Raw genomic sequence first — 20,394 nt, 5'->3', positions numbered from 1 at the left:
CAACCTGATAAACCTACCAACATAATGAAACTAGCATAGAAAAATGTAAATGTGTTATTGATCATGCTACGAGCCTAAACAAGAAATTCTAATCTCTGCAAGCTGTATGCACCCAGGAGGATGTAAATGTCTGTGTAGTGATTGAACTGTTTAGAATTGAGAGGACTCCAGCTATACAGGGCTATAGAGGGTGAAAAGGGAGAAGGCATCTCAATCTTCATACAGAAAAGACTCACATCAAGGCTGGTAAGGCAGTATTATGCACTAAAGTTTCTTCATTGTCCAAATAACCATCAGAAAGGTTCTTTACCGAATATTGGCAAGTTATAGAACTCCCTCTATAACCCAATAAAGTCACAATGCCTATCTATGGGAACTAGGATTATTCAGTATTAAACACAATACCATGTTCCTAAGTGATCTAAACTATCCGGCTATAGACCAGAAACATACATTTCCACTAGTTCACAAGCACAATGTCTCTTGGATTTAGCTAGGTGAGGGGGAACAGCATCTTGGATCTTGTCCTTACTAATACGGGGGTATCTTGTATCATCCCTTGCATATCCTTGTCAGGTCTGACCATAAAGCTGTTTACTTCAAAATAAAATTGAAGTCAGAGATCCTTTCCACCCAAGGTGCCCACAGAAATTTTTCTAAGACAGACAATTCAGTCTTAAGAGATACAATGACAAGCGTCAAATACCCACCAAAGCTGGTTAACTCTGCTGAATACACAGAAACATTCATCACCACGCTATACCAGCGTGTAAACAGCTGCAAAGATGCAGCTGTACCCTGTGGAAACAAACACAGGGCAAACCCCAGAAACAAACCCACATGGTAGAACCATAATATCAGCAAGCTTTATAACAAAAGGAAGAGAATTCTGACCAAAACTAAGAAAAGTAAGAAGAGTAATTCACAGAATGCTAGAGCCTTATAACTGAAATAAATAAAAAACTAAGCAGCTTAAAAAATTCTCCAAAGCCAAGTATGAAGCCAAACTATCTACTCGAGACAAAGACAATCACAAGGCCTTTTTAAGTTAGGTTTGTAATTTCAAAAGTACAATGCAGCAATGTTCTGTGATTGTGAATGATGTTACCAACACTGAGGCTGAAGGTATAGCCAAACTACTGGCCAATAAATTCAGCTCTAACTTTATCCCTGTCTCCCTTCCATTGGTACCCTAAAATATATCTGAAACAGGCTCACCCTCAACTACCATACAAGACCAAGTCCCAAAAGCACTATCAAAAGCTAAAGATACTGCATTAGTAGACCCTGACAATATCCACGGATGCATCTTAAATAGCATGAAACATGGTTTAGCCACCCCCCCCAACAACACTGTTCAACCTCTGCCTCCATACAGGTTTTGTGCCAATTAAAATGAGAACAGCTACAGTCAGTCTTCTAGCATAAAAGAGGACCATCCCCAGATCCAACGAATTACAGACCTATAAGTCTGACCAGCCTCATTTGCGATACTATGGAAAGAGTTATCATGGAACTAACCAATAAGGATAGAGAGAACCTTCAAACACTGGACCTGTTTCAGTGTGGATTCATCAAGGACAGGTTATGCTTACTTAATCGGTGGACTTTTTCAAAAAACAAAGCAATGGATGAAGGTAAATTTTAATCACTACATACCTCAACCTAATCAAAGGTTTTGAAATGATTCCCTACGTGTGCATACTAGAAAAGATAAATAAATTAGGAATAAAACCGTTTGTGACCTGATGAACTGCCCAATGGCTCATAGACAAGATGCAGTAAATCAAAATAGGGGAAGTCACAGCCATAAAGAGACCAATCACCAGTGAAGTCCCTTAGGGTTCGGTGCTGGGACAGACCTTTCCTGCTTGGCATCTACTTCTTTGAAGTAAAAGCCAATAACAAAGAGTTATGGCTGACTAATTTTGCAGATGACTGGGAGCAAGGATCAATCAATTAAACCCTAAATGACTTAACCATCCTGTGGGAAGGTTTGTCCCATAAAAATAATTTGAGCCAAAATCATGAGCTGAAACTAAATTTCAAAAAATGCATTATCATATCCTCTAGGAAATTATCTACCATGGGAAACAACCACACTGACAATATCCTTCTAAGGGTTGACTCAGTTCTTCAGAATTTGGGAACTTATGTGGAAAATCACATAACATTTGACCAACATGTGTCCATAGTCATAAGACTTCTACATTGCCCAGCTTATAAACAAAGGGATGGTGTATAACTCTAATGATGTAATTATCCCCCTTTACTCAGTACTCAGCTCTCATTAGGCCAGTCATTGAGTATAATCCCTCTTTAGCATGTATCAGTCCAAACACATGCAACAACTGGAATACACACAGGAATACACACAGTAATAGCTTACTAAAAGGATACAATGCCCAAACTATATGTCTCACAAGGAATGACTCAATGTCCTGTCTCTATGTTCCATATCTTACAGACTGCCAAAATGTGACCTGTGTCTGGCATACAAAGCAACCTTCAAACCAGTACTGATGGATTTACTTTACATCAGCAGGTCAAATGGAATCAAAGATACTCAGTTTAGGATCTAAACCTCTTCTGCAACATCAACAGAATGGTTTGCAGGGACAGATTTGACCTCCAGATTATACCGCTGCTCTGAATCAGACACCACATCCTTGTAACACAAAGCTCATCCCTGTCCATATTCAAGTACAACGTGGCTCTACAGATGGAAAATAGAAAATTTACCCAACTCCTGCTCCCTGTACTACTAATGGACAAAGGCAGCTCTTAAATATATTATGCCATGCACAGATCCCCTCAAATTATCTATAGTATGGTCTCAGTTATTCTTACTAGGGGTAATATATAATTATTGGCAATGGGATAGGCAAGGCCAATCTAATGCCAAATGGGATAAGCTAATTGAAGGAGCAAAAGGGAAATTGGCTAGGCTTCAAATGGCCCACAAAGGCAGCTAGTCTGGTACTTACTTATGAACCTATAAACCTGAAACCAGCTATGTTCAGGTAATTCTTAGTGAAACATTGTCAACACCAATTTGGAATGACTATATGTCTGCAAAGTAATTTTTGTAGAATAACGGGCTTCACTTGTTTTGTACAGTTTACAGTTTAAAGTTAATAGAAATCTGGGAAGAATGCAAGAATGACATAAAAATATTCTCCAGGTTTTCTTTTATTTTCATTTAAGCCAGTACAGGATGGAATACGTACTTGGAAATTCTCTGAATGAATTATTCCTTTTTTAGAAAATCAACAAAGAGGTGTGATGGAAATAGGTGACTTTACACCTTGAATGCATGATTTTATAACAAATAAAGTATAGGTAATGAATGCAGTGAGTGGTTATAACTGGATAATAATAACCAAAACTTAGAACTATTTTATTATCTCAGGGTATACAAAATATGATTATCTACAGGACAGTCTACGAGGCGAAGGTATTATAGTACTAATTAAAGATACTATACCATCTGTAATGGTATATGAGGACTTGGAAATGGAAATACTAACAGATGATTTATTAGAGCAATCAGACAGTGTAAGAATAATAACATGCTATCATCAGCCAAATATGAATATGAATTTCTTGAAAAGTTAGGAGCAAATTTATTAATAGTAAAATAATTTTTAGGAGATTTTAAGTATCTAAATATTATTTGGAAGGTACTAGGCACAAACAATTATGCTTCCAACAAGTTTATTGAAAAGAGAACATTCCACAGAATAACCTATCTAGCAGATTAGAATACAAGTAAAGCAGCTTTTTCGATGTAGTGATTACAACTGATGAGAAACTCATATCTAGAACAAAAATTGGTATACCCTGGGATGTTCAGGTCAGACTTCAATAAACTAACATATAGAAAACCAAGGGACTTATGAACACTTACATAAAGAGGTATGCTTATGGCAAAATAGATTATAATAAAGTTAAATGTGCAGTTAATTAAATTAATTGGAATAAATTAATATCAGCAGATGATGGTGTTTAATCTATCCTGAAGTACTTTTCATCTGAAGAAATTGTGCTAAAAATATCTTGTAAATCTAATATCAGGAAAAAAGTGTCCTTATTGGTAAAGTAGAGACTTAAAAAGATTGTACAGGAAAAAAGTTATTTCAAATATACAAACATTACCAAACTAAATATAATAAGAATAATCAAATAAAATAGCTAAGCTACTTCAGTATAAGATCAATGATAAAAAATCATATTGTGGAATACAAATAATTACAAAGACAATAAAAATGATAACTATAAGTACATTCATTCAACACAGTAATAAATCCATTCATGTCTGTGGAAATTAAAGATAATATTCAGCAACAGCTCCTCGTGGTCCTGCAGAGTGGTTCTAGCAGCAGAGAACTGAGAAAAGCGACTACTTTCCTGATTTAAGTATTTTTTGCTGTTTTTTACCTGAAATACCTTCTCTTGCTTACCTTGAACAAGCTTAAACTGTTTTTTTAACTGTTTGTTGCATTATATATTATTTGCACTTAAAGTTTCATTTAGTCGAAAATTGGTCGAAAGTTGTTTGTTTGTTTGTTAATTTAACTGTTGAGGCTGCCCACTAAAGTGTGCTAGCCTGTGTAACTGATTTACTACTGATTCCTGTATTTCTGTGTGCTTTCTATCTCAAAAACAAAAAAAACAAAAAAAAATATCCTTGTTTTCCCGCCTCTCCTCGACTAGTTTAGACCAGTATACAGGCTTTGCTGTATTCTGGGCTGTGGTGTAGTTCCTGTAGTGTCCATTGCCTTACTTGGATAGAAGGAAGTTTCTTTGCTCACCAGTGGGAGTGTGGAGCCTTGAGCAGCCTATCTGTCCCCGAAGGAGTTACCTCAGCACAAGAGCTTGTAGTAATTGATTGTTTTGGACCATTTCTAGCTCTTTTGAAGTTCCCTGTTTAAAATCCACCTCTGAGCATTTTTTCTGGCTATACTACTCAGCAACAGCTCCTCGTGGTCCTGCAGAGTGGTCCTAGCAGCAGAGAACTGAGAAAAGCGACTACTTTCCTGATTTAAGTATTTTTTGCTGTTTTTTACCTGAAATACCTTCTCTTGCTTACCTTGAACAAGCTTAAACTGTTTTTTTAACTGTTTGTTGCATTATATATTATTTGCACTTAAAGTTTCATTTAGTCGAAAATTGGTCGAAAGTTGTTTGTTTGTTTGTTAATTTAACTGTTGAGGCTGCCCACTAAAGTGTGCTAGCCTGTGTAACTGATTTACTACTGCTTCCTGTATTTCTGTGTGCTTTCTATCTCAAAAACAAAAAAAACAAAAAAAAATATCCTTGTTTTCCCACCTCTCCTCGACTAGTTTAGACCAATATACAGGCTTTGCTGTATTCTGGGCTGTGGTGTAGTTCCTGTGGTGTCCATTGCCTTACTTGGATAGAAGGAAGTTTCTTTGCTCACCAGTGGGAGTGGGGAGACTTGAGCAGCCTATCTGTCCCTGAAGGAGTGACCTCAGCACAAGAGCTTGTAGTAATTGGTTGTTTTGGACCATTTCTAGCTCTTTTGAAGTTACCTGTTTAAAATCCGCCTCTGAGCATTTTTTTTCTGGCTATACTACTCAGCAACAGCTCCTCGTAGTCCTGCAGAGTGGTCCTAGCAGCAGAGAACTGAGAAAAGCGACTACTTTCCTGATTTAAGTATTTTTTTGCTGTTTTTTACCTGAAATACCTTCTCTTGCTTACCTTGAACAAGCTTAAACTGTTTTTTAACTGTTTGTTGCATTATATATTATTTGCAATTAAAGTTTCATTTAGTCAAAAATTGGTTGAAAGTTGTTTGTTTGTTAATTTAACTGTTGAGGCTACCCACTAAAGTGTGTTAGCCTGTGTAACTGATTTACTACTGCTTCCTGTATTTCTGTGTGCTTTCTATCTCAAAAACAAAAAAAAAACAAAAAAAATATCCTTGTTTTCCCGCCTCTCCTCTACTAGTTTAGACCAGTATGCAGGCTTTGCTGTATTCTGGGCTGTGGTGTAGTTCCTGTGGTGTCCATTGCCTTACTTGGATAGAAGGAAGTTTCTTTGCTCACCAGTGGGAGTGGGGAGCCTTGATCAGCCTATCTGTCCCTAAAGGAGTGACCTCAGCACAAGAGCTTGTAGTAATTGGTTGTTTTGGACCATTTCTAGCTCTTTTGAAGTTCCCTGTTTAAAATCCGCCTCTGAGCGTTTTTGCGTGATTGTGCGCATAGCGCAGCGCCAGTTAAACAAGGTTAAACTTTTCTGGCTCTGCCAAGTCTGCTCTTCAAATTTTCCCTTAAGAAAGCTCTACTCTTATAATAATCTAGTCTAATCACTTTACTATAAGCCTAGCACTTGTTCTCAAAATCTCTCTTCTAAGTAAGCACTCGCTAACTAAAGTAAGCACTACATCCACCTACCTTCCCTGTGAGTACCCACTTCCCTTAAAGGCACACTCCCTGTGAGTACCCACTTCCCTTAAAGACACAGCACTCCCTTATAATATTTTAGCATGTCAAGTGGTAGATTGCTGGCATCCTTTCCGGTTCAGCTGGTTAATCTGGGAATCTTGAGACAATGCTAAAATTGTCTCATGTACACAGACAACCCTCTCCTCCTCCCAACAAACACAAATACATGTGAGAGATGCAACAGTATAGCCAAACTGGAGGCTGAACTCAGGACTGGCAAGACCAGACAGGAGGAGAAGGTAACCACACACACACCAAACCCAGTCCCACATAGACCTACCACAACTGCAAACCAAACACATAAAAACACAAAGACATACTCGGAGGCTCTAACAAAAAACTTACCAAAACAACAGAGGCTCCCAAAGCAGACACCCAAAAATCCACCACCTCAAAACATAACACATGCATCACATACTTCAGTAAATCAGTGTGTCAAACAATCACAGCCCTTAAGGCCAAACACCATGCCTGATACACTAGTAATAGGTGATTCTATAGTCAGACACACTGACGTTCTGCTTACCAGGCTGAACAAAGAGAGGGTAACGGTGAGCTGCTTATCGGGAGCTAGGATCCGCCACATAACACATGCACTCAGGTCACTCCAAAGCAAGTACAAATATGACTCTGGCATTGTCCATGCTGGCGTGAATGACCTGAGACGTACCTCCCTGGACTACATGAAAAGAGACATAGAGGAGCTCTCTGATTATGTAGCCCAGGCTGGTATGACTCTGACCCTGAGCAGCATCTTGCCCTCACCAAGAATGATGCCACAATACAAAGACAAGATGACCAGCTTTAATAATTGGCTCAAATACTGGTGTCATTCTAAGGGGATCCAATGTCTGTCTGCTTGGGATGACATGCTGGACAAGCCATGCTGCTTCACAAGGGACGGCTTGCATCTGTCACCACTGGGCTTCCGGATATTGGCTAAGGCACTTGCCTCCCCCATAGTGCCTTTTTTAGGCAAGGCTCAAAAGACAAACCCACCTCCTTAGAAAACAAAAATGGAAAAAAATTAAGGGTAATGCTGCTCAACGCCAGAAGTCTAAATCTCAAGATGCAGGCTCTCAAAGCACTCTTCAGTATGGAGGACATCGATGTCTGTGCAGTAACTGAAACCTGGTTCAAGGCTCCTGAGAGCACCCCAGTGCTACCAGGCTATACCTCGTATCATGCGTTTCGGCCCCAAAACTCAGGCCAAACCAAAAAGGGAGGGGGAGTGTCCATATTCATCAAGGACACCCACACCTCCAGGTTAGTGGCAACACATGAAGCATCAGAGACCATCCAGGTGCAACTAACCGTAGGCAAAACTGCTATACAACTGGTAGCATGTTACAGACCACCCTCCCAGTCTCAGGAACCCCAATCAGCCTTCCTGAAGACATTGGAGGATATGAATGTCTCACCAAACACCATCATATTGGGAGACTTCAACTACCCTAACATAGACTGGGTGCATTATTCTAGCCCAAACACCCTAGCCCAAAGGTTCCTGGAATTCATAAATTCAAATGCAATGGAACAGCTAGTCATCTCTCCCACAAGGGGAGATAATATACTAGACCTGATCATCACAAACATGGGGACAAAGTGCTCCACACCAGAAGTATACCCTTCACTAGTGAGGTCTGACCACAAACTAATCACCCTGGATATACATATCCCACCTCCACCCCCAACACAAAAGACTACAGTGAAAAACTTCTCAAAAGCCGACTTCACACTTCTTAAAACTGAGATGATATCCTTTAAGCCCACTGGGACCATGGAAACCACATCCCGCAATGCAGAATCCTTCACAAATGCTTTCTACGGACATCTCCAAGAATGCATGGATCATGCAATCCCAAATAAAACCAAGACCCTCTCCACCAAGGGCAGGCGTCCTGTCTGGTGGACCCCAGCCATAAACAAATTGTATAACAAAAGAAGGAAGCTACTGCACGACAGAGCAAAATCCCATAAAGAGAAGGCATCTCTGATGAGCACTAGTAGAAAGCTACGTTCTCTCATAAAAACATCCAAGGCCAACTTTGAGAGAAAAATCGCTATGGACACTAAATATAACCACAAGGCCTTCTTCAGCTATGTTAGAAACCTGGGCAGAAACCCTCAGATATGTTCAGAGTTAGTTCACAATGACAAAAAATACACTGAACCCACAGATATTGCCAACATTCTGGCAGACAGGTTCAGTGCAAATTTCTCCCCTCCCTCACCCTCAAAAGATAAAATACTTATCCCAGCTGACTATAACCTCCCTGTCATCTCAGATGTCCAGGTGAGAACCGCGCTCAGCAAAGCTAAAAACACAGCATCAATGGGACCTGACGGTATCCTGGGTTGCGTGCTACGTGAACTCCAAGAGGAGCTAAACCCGCACATAAAAATGCTATTTAATCTTAGCCTTACTACAGGATATGTACCTGAAAACTGGCATACAGCAACAGTAGTCCCACTCCACAAAGGAGGCACCTCTACTGACCCTGGTAACTACCGCCCCATAAGCTTAACCAGCCTGGTCTGCAAAGCTATGGAAAGAATCATTATGGAACTAATAAACAGAGACATTGGGGACTTACAGACACTTGATCCCACCCAGTTCAGCTTTGTAAAAGGCATATCCTGCCTTTTAAACCTGGTTGACTTTTTCAAAACAGTCGCTAGAGCCATTGACGAGGGCAAAGCAGTCCATACAGCCGACCTGGACTTGGCTAAAGCTTTCGACACAATACCCCACTCTGGCATCATAGACAAGCTCAACAGCTTAAATGTAAATCCATATGTCACAAGATGGGTGGCAAACTGGCTAATGGATAGAACCCATAAAGTCAGAATCACTGGAGCCATGTCAGACTCAAAGCCAGTGACAAGTGATGTCCAACAGGGCTCTGTCCTGGGACCCCTCTTGTTCGGCATTTATTTCTCAGATGTGAAAGCAAACATGGGTGGGTTGTGGCTGACAAAGTTCTCAGATGACTGCAAACTAGGCGCCATAGTCGATACACCAGCTGACACATACATTCTACAGAAAGGCCTCACTGAAACGGACAACTGGTGCCGGAATCATGGCCTTAAACTAAATGCCAAAAAATGTATAGTCATCCCCTTTGGGAAAAACAAAGTGCCCACAAACTATCACATAGGCGGTAACCCATTGAGTTCAGAAAAAGTAATCAGAGACCTGGGGACCCAAGTCGATAGTGACCTTTTATTTGACACCCACATTGCCAAAGTGGTTAGAAAGACTTTCTACCTTGCCCACCTTATCATGAAGGGATTCACATCCAGATCAAAGGAGGTCATTGTGCCCCTGTACTCCTCCCTTATCAGGCCCATGATTGAGTACAATGCCCCATTTGGTATGTACCTCATCCGGCACTTGCAACAGCTAGAGAGACCCCAAAAGTACCTCTCCAAGAGGATCAAGGGTCTCCAACATATGTCATATGCTGCCAGACTAAAGAAACTCCAACTCTATTCAGTAGCATACAGCCTACTCAGAGGTGATCTGTGCCTGACGTACAAGGCCATGTCCAATCAGGAATTGATGGACATGCTCCACCTCAAAAAATCCAAATCCATCAGAACCACGAGAGCTAAAGATTTGAACCTCAGCACAAATATGAACAGGACATGCTGGAGGGACAGATTCATAACTCAGAGGCTTCCCATACTCTGGAACAGAATCCCAGTTTATGTTAGACAGAGCCCCTCACTGACTCTCTTCAAGACAAATCTTGATGAGTGGCTGGGATATCGTAAGTTTTCCCCAGGGGTCATCTCTGTGTCACTACTAGACAGAGGCATAGTAAACTAATTCTATTATGTAAGGGGGTCTTCACTGTGTCACTACTAGACAGAGGCACAGCATTCTAAATCTATTCTGTACACTTTTGTACCATTACATGGGGTGGCGAAAGCCACATCACTAGGGCTAGGCTTATAAATGCCCCAGGGCAGATAGCCTAGTACCAAACTATGAAACTATGAAACTATTAAATCTAATCAACATAGCTAATGGATTTAATAAGCATTTTATAAATACTGAACTAACAATATCGTTATGTTTGAAAAATTAGAGATTATTTTAACATACTTGTTCAGTAATAATATCAGAAAGTATAATTAGAGCACTAAATAGGATACACATAAAAACATCTGTAGGACAGGACAAAACCCCAGTAATATTATCAAAAAAGTTAATTAAAACATCACTAACAGGAACCTTTAATTCCTTGCTTATAATTGCCATCTTTCAACTACATGGAAAAAAAGTCAGCAGTTACTCCAGCTGTTAAAAAAGGGAAAACAACAGAGATAATAAATTATCAGCTATTTAGACTGACATCAATATCAGGTAAATGTTATGAGAGGAGCATTTTAGAAATAATGGAAACTAAAAAGATAGAAAATAATGTACAGTGTATCAGACAGCACATTTTTTTCCCAAAGACAGATCAACTCTAACTAATTTACTGGAGCTTTATGACCAAATAACAACAGTTATGGCTAAAGCAATGTCTGCAGGGATCATTTAGTTTGATTAAACTAAAGCGTTTGATAGTCTGTCATATACAATAATACATGAAGTATTAGCCAAGGATAATTATGATCCCTACCTGGTCAACTGGACAATTGAATGGCTGTCAGACAGGAAACAAACAATGAGAATTCAAAGGCAGAATTCTGTACCTCTTTTTAGTGTGCAACAGGGTTTTGTTATGAGCCTTTACTATTTATCATAGTCTTTGCAACAATTCCAGTAATTAGTACACGCTGCAAAAATAAGTATACAGATGACTGCAAGTTAAGATTTATTATTTCAAATGAGAATGACTACAAGAACATTAATACGTATCTGCATGAAATATCAACTTGGGCTGAAAAAATGGATACCGGATTTAGCTTTTATTTATGTAACATTGCTTATTTTGTAAAGAAACGTATAAAACAGGTGTTAATAATATAAGACTTTGTATTATCAAACACTGACAAATGCAAAGACTTTGGAATAACAATTACATCAATGTGAACATATTGTAAGCATGTAAATTCAATAGTGATAAAAGCAATCAGACAACTTGATCTGTAACTGAAGATGATCTCCCTGCATGAAGAAAAACATCTGGTAGAATTTTACAAATGCACATAACACCTATCCTGGAGTATAACAATGTTTTTTGATCAAATAACAAGAGTGATCTAATAAGAGTTGAAAAAGTAAAAAGGAAATTTACTAAAAAGATTCCTACCTTGAGAACATATAATTATAGAGAACGATATCAGAAGCCAGAACAATTGATAATTCATTTTCGATGTTTTAGAGGTAAAATAATGTTTGCATATAATGCATTTCAGGGTGATATGTAACAAGCATTATTAAATTTACAAGTAAATTACAATATAAACACTTAAAAGGCATAATAAAAGTATATGCAGGGTCAAAATACTTAATACCATAAAACAAGTTTTTTTATATAATGCAAATAATTTCTAATTTATGGAAGAGATTTCCAATTAGTATTAGAAGATCAGATACCATAACAATTTTTTAAACAAAAATTAAATTGTTGGAATACTTCACAGGCATATTACCCAAGATTTGAGGAATCAGTGCTTCTTACTGGCCTTAGGGACTGAACACCCAATTCTGTTGAAAATTATGAACTTATGAATATAAACTTAAACTTTAATACTGTTATAAAGGCATGTAAAGTAAGAACAGAAATCTTGACCAATGGATGGGCATGTAAAGTAAGAACAGAAATCTTGACCAATGGATGGGAGATCGCAGATATACCCCAGGGATTGCCTCAGTGTCACTGCTCGACAGAGGCACAGCAAAATAATGGGTATAGTTCCCCATACTAAAGGGGTGGCGTAAGCCACAAAACTATGGGCTAGGCTTGTAAATGCCCTTGGGCAGATAGCCTAGTATGAACCTATGAACCTATGAACCTATATAGTGAAGTAAATACTAAATTGTGGCTTCACTACTCTATTTTCTCATTAATCTGCATCTACAATTTTTCTCTTACTTATAAAACATCTGCTTGTGATCAATGACAGCTGGAAGGCACAGCCGGTCTTCTGGATATATCTTTGTGTAAACTGCCTTCATTTCTTACTCTTTGTAGAAGTTACAGAAGCATAATTATATTTCACACACCTGCACTGGTTTTGTTGGAAAATGTTAAATTGTAGTTCACCACTGAAGACCCTACTGAGTTGAAAGCTGAGACTGTAACAGTGTGCACATCTTCAGTCCATGCAAAGGTCCATCTTGACTTGTTCTCCAAAATATCTGTCCATGTACGATTTTGAGATGTTTGATGTTTCAGAATTATTCCTTTAACCGTGCACAATGCATCTTCTTTTGTCAAGGGCTGCAAGAAAAAATATAATTGTTACTGTAATACACAGAAGCATGTTTAAAGACAATAGAACATAATTACATTGTGCAAATGTGGTTTAATGCGCTCCACAGATTTTAAAATCATGCTTTGATATATACTTAAGGATATGTAGATATAACCTACTTGTCCCTGGAAGGGTTGGGGATAGTAGCAGACACTCTTTCCTTCAGCAGGTATCCATAACAACCATTAGTAAAAGTTAACTGGAATGCCTCCTTTTCCATGGAGAAAGGTCAGGTCTGAAGTAAAATTTCCATAAAAAGTAGTTGTTATCTTGAGGATAAAAGCTTAAATTAAGAAAGTAAATGCAGAAGCCTGTTCTTCTTCTTCTTTTTCTAATTGTTCTTTATTAGACGTAGATGAACACTGTTTTACAAAAAAAGTGACTGTAGCAGTCTGTTTTATTGCAAACATGTAGGGGCATGTAGGGACAAGTTAATCAGTGGGCCTTCCTCATAGGTGTGTCCGTTTTGGATGAAGGGCCTCCTGACAGGTTGGCCCTCTGAGTAACCATAGCCCATCTTTTAAAATTTTTTGTGAGAGTTTCATTTGAAAAGACGTTTTGCACCGACAAAAATATAAGTTTTAAAGCACTAAAGCATTCACTATCAGTTCTTGTACCAAAAGCAATTGCATAACTTTAAAGCAAACTTAATCCTATAAGTAATGGAAATACAAATGAATATAAGGATACCACATTTGAACATAGTGGTTTCCATGTTAACATGAGAAATATAAATCTTTATCAGCACTTTCATTGTAAAGCTTTGCCAGATCTGGCTTTTACTTAACTTAAACCTGAAGAATAGTCTAGAAAGTCTTAGAAAAACGTCTAGTAGAAGTTTAAGAAAATGTTGACCTTCATATGAAGTTAAAGAGTCTGGATTAATGCAGGTGGGTGTTGCCTGTCTGGTCCAAGGTGGACCCCGGGTAATAGGGAATAACGAGATTTATGGAGTCAGAAAGACCGGTCTTCCTTTGATTGTCAATGACATTTTTCCCTTGTGTGAGATAGCTAGCCACTTGGATTCACCAGATGTGATAGCATGTGATATTAATACTAATGTTTGTGCCTCCTAGTTTGACTTATATCAGGAGACCAGAAACAAATCAAAAAAGGAAAAATAAGGGCATTTAGGGAAAGCTAATCAGTACCTGCTGAATAAAGTGGAGCAAGCATTCCTGTGGTGGCTGCTTGTGAAACTATGGTGGAGTGGGAACTCTGTGAACCAATGTCCACCAGATAGATGTGGGTACTGGCTGCATGGGGCTTGTCACTACCCAAGTGAACCATGCACTGGAGGTGCGCAGCTTTTTATCTTAAGTTATGTGCAGAATAAAAAGCTGAAGGTAGGGTCAGGCACCAAATACAGGAAAATAAAAGTAGAATGTAGGATCAGGATCTCAACATGGGATAAAACATCTTTAGAGAATGTGCCTGGTGCTTAAAATTTTAGGAGAGAAATTTAGAATAGTCAAAGAGGAAAAGCCAAAAAAGACAAAATAAAATAAGAGGCTTTGGACTCCTGGATCTAAATCCAGCTAGGATTAAAATATTTAATCAGTATTTCTCACCTACAGTAACTATTAATGCTGGTGTTGGTTTAGATTTTTTTTCAATTTTCTTTTAATAAAGTTTTCAGCCTATGTTGTCTTCCTACTATTTCATCCAAATTGTATTTGCAATTACCAGGTCAATTATACCTTGCTTATTTTTCAATTTCTACCTACCAACACAAGTGTTTTACTTAATTCCTCTCAACAATCGGCAGGCTTCTATAAACAAAACTCTTATTTCTGCTGGGCACACTGTAGCTCGTCCTAACAATAGCCACCACTTTTCAAGCTTTACTCTGAATACACTATTTTTATGGTTTACTCTTGGGGCTAAAAATTGATATTGGCGAGATTCTTTCTTCTTGCCCTCAAACTCATACACACTATAATAATAACTCATTTTTCCTACTCTACATAAAGCTCCTAGCTTTCCTCAGTCTTGTTACTTATCTTCTTATTTTATTTTGCCTTTTTTGGCTTTTCTTGTTTGGCTATTCTAAATGTCTTTCCTAAGATTTTTAAGCAGCAGGCAGATTCCCTCAGGATGTTCATAGGTTCATAGGTTGGTACTAGGCTATCAGCTCTAGGGCCTATACAAGCCTAGCCATAACAATTCCCTGGATATTTTGTCCCACAATATTTATTTCCTTTTTATCAAACCTTCAGTGCTTAACCCTACCTTCCACTTTTAGTTCCCTATCTTCAGTGCCTGACCCTACCTTCAGCTTTTAATTCAATACATAATTGAAGATAAAAATGTACACACCTCCTGCTCATGGTTCACTGGGGTAGTAATGAACCCTGTGCACCCAGTATCTGTGTCTACCTGGTGGGCATTGGTTCACATGGTTCCCATTTCACTGTAGTCTCACAAGCAGCCACCACAGTAATGCTTAATTCATGTTATCACTCAAACTAGGAGAGACACATGCACACATTAATATCAAACACTAGCACATCTGGTGAATCCAAGTGACTGGCCATTTCACACAAGAAATAACATTGCTTACGATCAATGGAAGGCCAGTTTTCCAACTCTATAAATGTGCTTATTCTCTATTACCCAGGGTCCACCTCTGACCAGACAGCCAACATCCCCCCATACTAACCCACACTCTTTAGCTTCATATGTAGGTCAACATTTTCATAAACTTCTGTTGGAATTACTTTAGGATTTCCTAGATTATCCTTCAGGTTTAGGTTAAGTAAAGGGCAGATCTGACGAAGCTTTACAGTGAAAGTGCTGATAAAGATTCATATTTGTCATATTAACACAGAAGCCGCTAAGTTTAAACTGGTTATCTTTATATTCATTTGTACTTCCATTACTTCTAGGGTGAACTTTATTCTTTATACTTATGTAATTATTTTTGGAACAAGAACTGATAGTAAATGTTTTAGTGTTTTAAAACTGACAGTTATGGTTTGTTGGTGCCAAAAGTCTTTTCAAATGAAACTCTCACAAAAAGTTTTAAAAGACAGGCCATGGTTACTCAGATGGCTAACCTCTCAGGCCCTCCTCTAAAAGCGACAAACCTACAGGGATGACCCACTGATCAACATGCCCCTACATTCCTCTACATGTTTACAATAAATGCAGACTGCTACAGTCACCTTTTTTGCTAAACAGTGCTCATCTGCCTCTATAAAGAACAATTTGGAAAATGAAGAAGAAGATCAGGCCTCTACATTTTTTTTTCATTCAAGCTTTTATCCTTGAGATAACAACTACTTTACATGGGAATTTTATTTCAAACCTGACCATTCCCACTGAAAAAGAAAAATTCCAGTTAACATTCAATGGCAGTTAATACAAATACCAGCTGAACAAAGAAGTGTCTCCTACTAGCTCCAACCCTTCCAGGGGCAAGTAGGTTATATCTACATTTCCTGTGTTATGGATTCATCATTACTTACCTAGTTGACAAGTCAGCACTTCTTCAATCTCACCTTTTCTGGCAGAGTAGGCCATTATATTATTATTTTTGTTACGCATTTAATTCAAAACTAGAGAAAGGAATGCTTGGTTTACAAACTCCTAAAAACCTGAAATACGAAGTGGCAGATCTTAAGAATACATTATACGGTTATATGAATCATCTAATGTTCACATAACACGAGATAAAAAGCAGGAAAGCTATTGTCACAAACATGAAAATAGTAATTTCTTATTTATGTTTTTAAAGATTTGGTACAAAGTAAAATGACTGACCTTGGATAATATTTTTTGACATAAACATTATACAACACACTGTGTGTTCATAGTCCACAATAACCACAGGAGTCAAATTAGCACTTTCATTCCTTTACTATTGGAACTTCTTCAGAAATACACCATTCATTCGTCAGACCAGTTAAATACTATCAAACCAGTGACATCACACTCTAACTAAGAAAATTCAAATTAATTAAAGCACAAGTAGTATACAAAATGTTAAAACAACTTTCTTCAGAGAATAATTTCAACTCACAAATGTGTATCAATACCATATCTCAGCAACTGAAAAATACATAATAAATTAAACATACTTATATTTTAATAAACTTTTAATATAAATGGTTTCATTTAAACCTGGACGTGCATTAGCCCTAAGGAAGACCGGCCATCTCAACTCTAACATCTCTAAGTAATTGTTACTTAAATCAACAAACTTGTTGGTGTCCACCTGCTGTAAAACTAAAAAATAAAATTTATGAAAATGTTCACAATTTAAACTGTGCCTTGTTAGAGTATTGTTCAAATCCTTATTTTTGATGGCTCTAAGATATTCTCCCATTCGACATTTGAGGTCCCTGGAAGTCTTATCTACATAAAAATTATAGCAAAACCCATAAATTGCCAAGTAAACTATGCCTACACTTTTACAATCAAATTTGTGTTGAGATTCCAATAGGAACCTACAGTGCTTAAACAAAAATGTGCTTTCGGGGTATATGAACCTACAAAATCTGAACCCTCCTCAAGGAAATGTACCTAAAGGTAAAGTACTTGCTGTTATATACTTTTCTTTGCCTTTTTCTAATAAAAACGTCAAATTAGAGGTCTTCTTATAAATAAACTTGGGCTCCATACCCACTACCTCACTGAGATCCCTATTCCCTAAAATTAACTTCCAGTTGTCCTGAATAATCTTTTTAAGCTGTTTCCCCTCATTTTTTTCCCTTGGGAATAAATCCTGAAGAAAGAATTGGTGGATATCTATCAACCCTATGGAAGATGGCTACATCTGCTATCTCCCTTAACTTAATTCTAGGATACCCCCTTTGACTAAACATGTCAATCAAAACATTGATTTCATTAATAAAAACTTCATTGTCACTTTTTATTTGTCCAAATTACCTTTGTTTAAATATGTTTATTTTTATCGTAGATATATAGATGATTTAGTTTTCATTTGGAAGGGGAGTAAAATTTATTTTGATAATTTTGTGTTACAAATGACTAGCAGTGTCAGGTGGTTGAATTTTGAAGTAAGCTGTATAGGTACCACCATTAATTTTTTGGATATTGAGCTTACTTATGATCTTGTGCAGAAGCATTTTTCTAATAATATATTCAGGAAAAAGACTTTTAGTAATAAAGTGGTGGCAGTGTGTATTTGCGTGTGTGTGTGTGTGTGTGTGTGTGTGTGTGTGTGTGTGTGTGTGTGTGTGTGTGTGTGTGTGTGTGTGTGTGAGTGTGTGTGTGTGTGTGTGTGTGTGTGTGTGTGTGTGTATGTGCATGTGAGCGTGTGTGCATGTGTGTGTGTGTGTGTGTGTGTGTGTGTGTGTGTGTGTGTGTGTGTGCATGTGTGAGCGTGTGCGCATGGTGGTGGCAGTATCATGCTTTGGGGTTGCTTTTCTTCAGCTGGAACTGGGGCTTTAGTCAAGGTGGAGGGAATTATGAACAGTTCCAAATACTAGTCACTGGCCCAAAATGTTCAGACGTCTACTAGAAACTGAAAATGAAGAGGAATTTCATCTTTCAACATGAAAATGACCCCAAGCATACATCCAAATCAACAAAAGATTGGCTTCACCAGAAGAAACCTAAAGTTTTGGAATGGCCCAGCCAGAGCCCAGACCTAAATCCAATAGAAAATCTGTGGGGTGGCCTGAAGAGGGCTGTGCACATGAGATGCCTTTGCAATCTGACAGATTTGGAGTGTTTTTGCAAGGAAGAGTGGGCAAATATTGCTAAGTTAAGATGTGCCATGCTGATAGACTCCTACCCAAGAAGACTGAATGCTGTAATTAAATCAAAAGGTGCTTCAACAAAGTATTAGTTTAAGGGTGTGCACACTTATGCAACCAGCTTATTGTACATTTTTTTATTTTTTATATTTTTCCCCTAACAGATTTGTTAGTTTTTCAATTGAATTGTACAGGCTATAGGTCACATTAAAGGTGGGAACATTTTTGAAATGATTTATTGTGGTGTAATTTTTTATATATCACAAAGACCTGGCATTTTAACAGGGGTGTGTAAACTTTTTATATCCACTCTAGGAAAAACACTTTTAAGAAGGTTGACAGACAAAGAGGGGACTACAAAGAAGCTTGTTACAGACACTGTGAATCTTTAGTAAACAGGGAAAAATAGGTTGCAGTTTCACTAAGATCTGTCACATAGCCCGTGTCCAAAAAGTTAAGATCATTATTTGGGCCAAGATAGAGCATATGTGTATGTTTGTGTCCATGTGTGTGCATTTATTTTTTCCAAACTATAGTTTATTTATTTTCATTCATTCAGTCTTGTTTCCTTCTTGATTTCTACTTCTCCACTACCTATTGCAGATCCATTCACTTAATCCTGCTGCTCTTCAGCTTAGCCTCTATTTTTCTCCTACTATTCAGCCATCTACAGTGACTCTTTAATAGCTTTCAACATCAATGTAACACTGTCCCGAACCACCTGTGCATACTTCCTCCCTAAACTCTACACCTACCGCACGGAGCCTATTTAACGATGCCCCAAACCTTTACTCCAAATATATGCTGATATACCTCCACTTGAACTCAAATCAACATAAAGTTTTGGAAAAATACTTTCTAAAAAATAAGAATTAGTAATACCCCAATATAACAACATTCTCTTAGGAGGAGACATTCACCCTAATCCTGCCCCCACCTATCACAACCAACATGAAGACAATTCCCTTCCACACACTACCATAACTCCACAACAGTTTACCCTCACTCCAGTAATGTAACTTTTACCACCATAAATACTAAGAGAATAAGCAGTAAAACCACTGAACTGCATACCTGGATTACCATACCCAAGCTTGATATTATTGCTATAGGTGAATCTTGGCTTAAGCCCAGCATAAATTACTCCAAAATTACACTCTCCGGCTATAATATTATCCATAATGACCATATAAAGAGGAAAGGTGGTTGTACTGCTTAATATCTCCCCACAATTATCACATTCCCCCTACAGCAAACCAATACCAAAATTCAGCAGAGCTTCTTATTACTTTCTGAAAATAACCAACTATAAACAATACGTTTTACTGCCCATTACATTCCTCCTGGTAATAATACAGCTACACTTGAAGATATACTGCATTGGATATCCATAGCAATGCCACAAGAAAAATACTAATACGTGATGTCAATATAAATTGGCTGGACATAACCTTTAACTCCCCCCACATCTACCAGGAACTTATACGGTTTCACACAACTAATTAATAACCCCGACCATTATCGCAAGGCATCAAATTCCTTATTAAACTGGAACCTAGTATCAGACAGACCCTAGTAAATTTGGGTCTATATTATATTCTCGAAAGCCAACAATGTCGAATCTGACATTGTCGACATGAGAATATCAAATGCTCAGAATCTCGAGCCTTTAAACGGAAATCTCCGTAAGGTGAGATTTCCATTTACTGCAATGTAGTGTGGTCTCGGAGTTGGTATATTTAAGTAGCGGGAGGTGTGGG

At 38.0% G+C, this 20,394-nt stretch overlaps 1 protein-coding gene across 3 annotated transcripts in view; it reads right to left on the bottom strand.

Moving 5' to 3' along the window:
• Positions 1–20,394, bottom strand: part of LEPR (leptin receptor) — a 1,381,011-nt gene that overhangs the window by 218,146 nt on the left and 1,142,471 nt on the right. For all 3 annotated transcript variants that reach the window (XM_044085570.1, XM_044085571.1, XM_044085569.1), the window contains exon 14: positions 12,658–12,874. In XM_044085570.1, coding sequence (XP_043941505.1) covers positions 12,658–12,874 — 217 coding nt within the window. The remainder of the gene's footprint in view (positions 1–12,657; positions 12,875–20,394) is intronic.

The sequence above is a fragment of the Protopterus annectens genome, chromosome 10.part0 (genome assembly GCF_019279795.1).
Source record: "Protopterus annectens isolate FY-2018-M chromosome 10.part0, PAN1.0, whole genome shotgun sequence".
NCBI lineage: Eukaryota > Metazoa > Chordata > Ceratodontiformes > Protopteridae > Protopterus > Protopterus annectens.
Note: the sequence above shows the minus strand (reverse complement) of the source record. Positions and strands in the feature narration are given on the sequence as shown.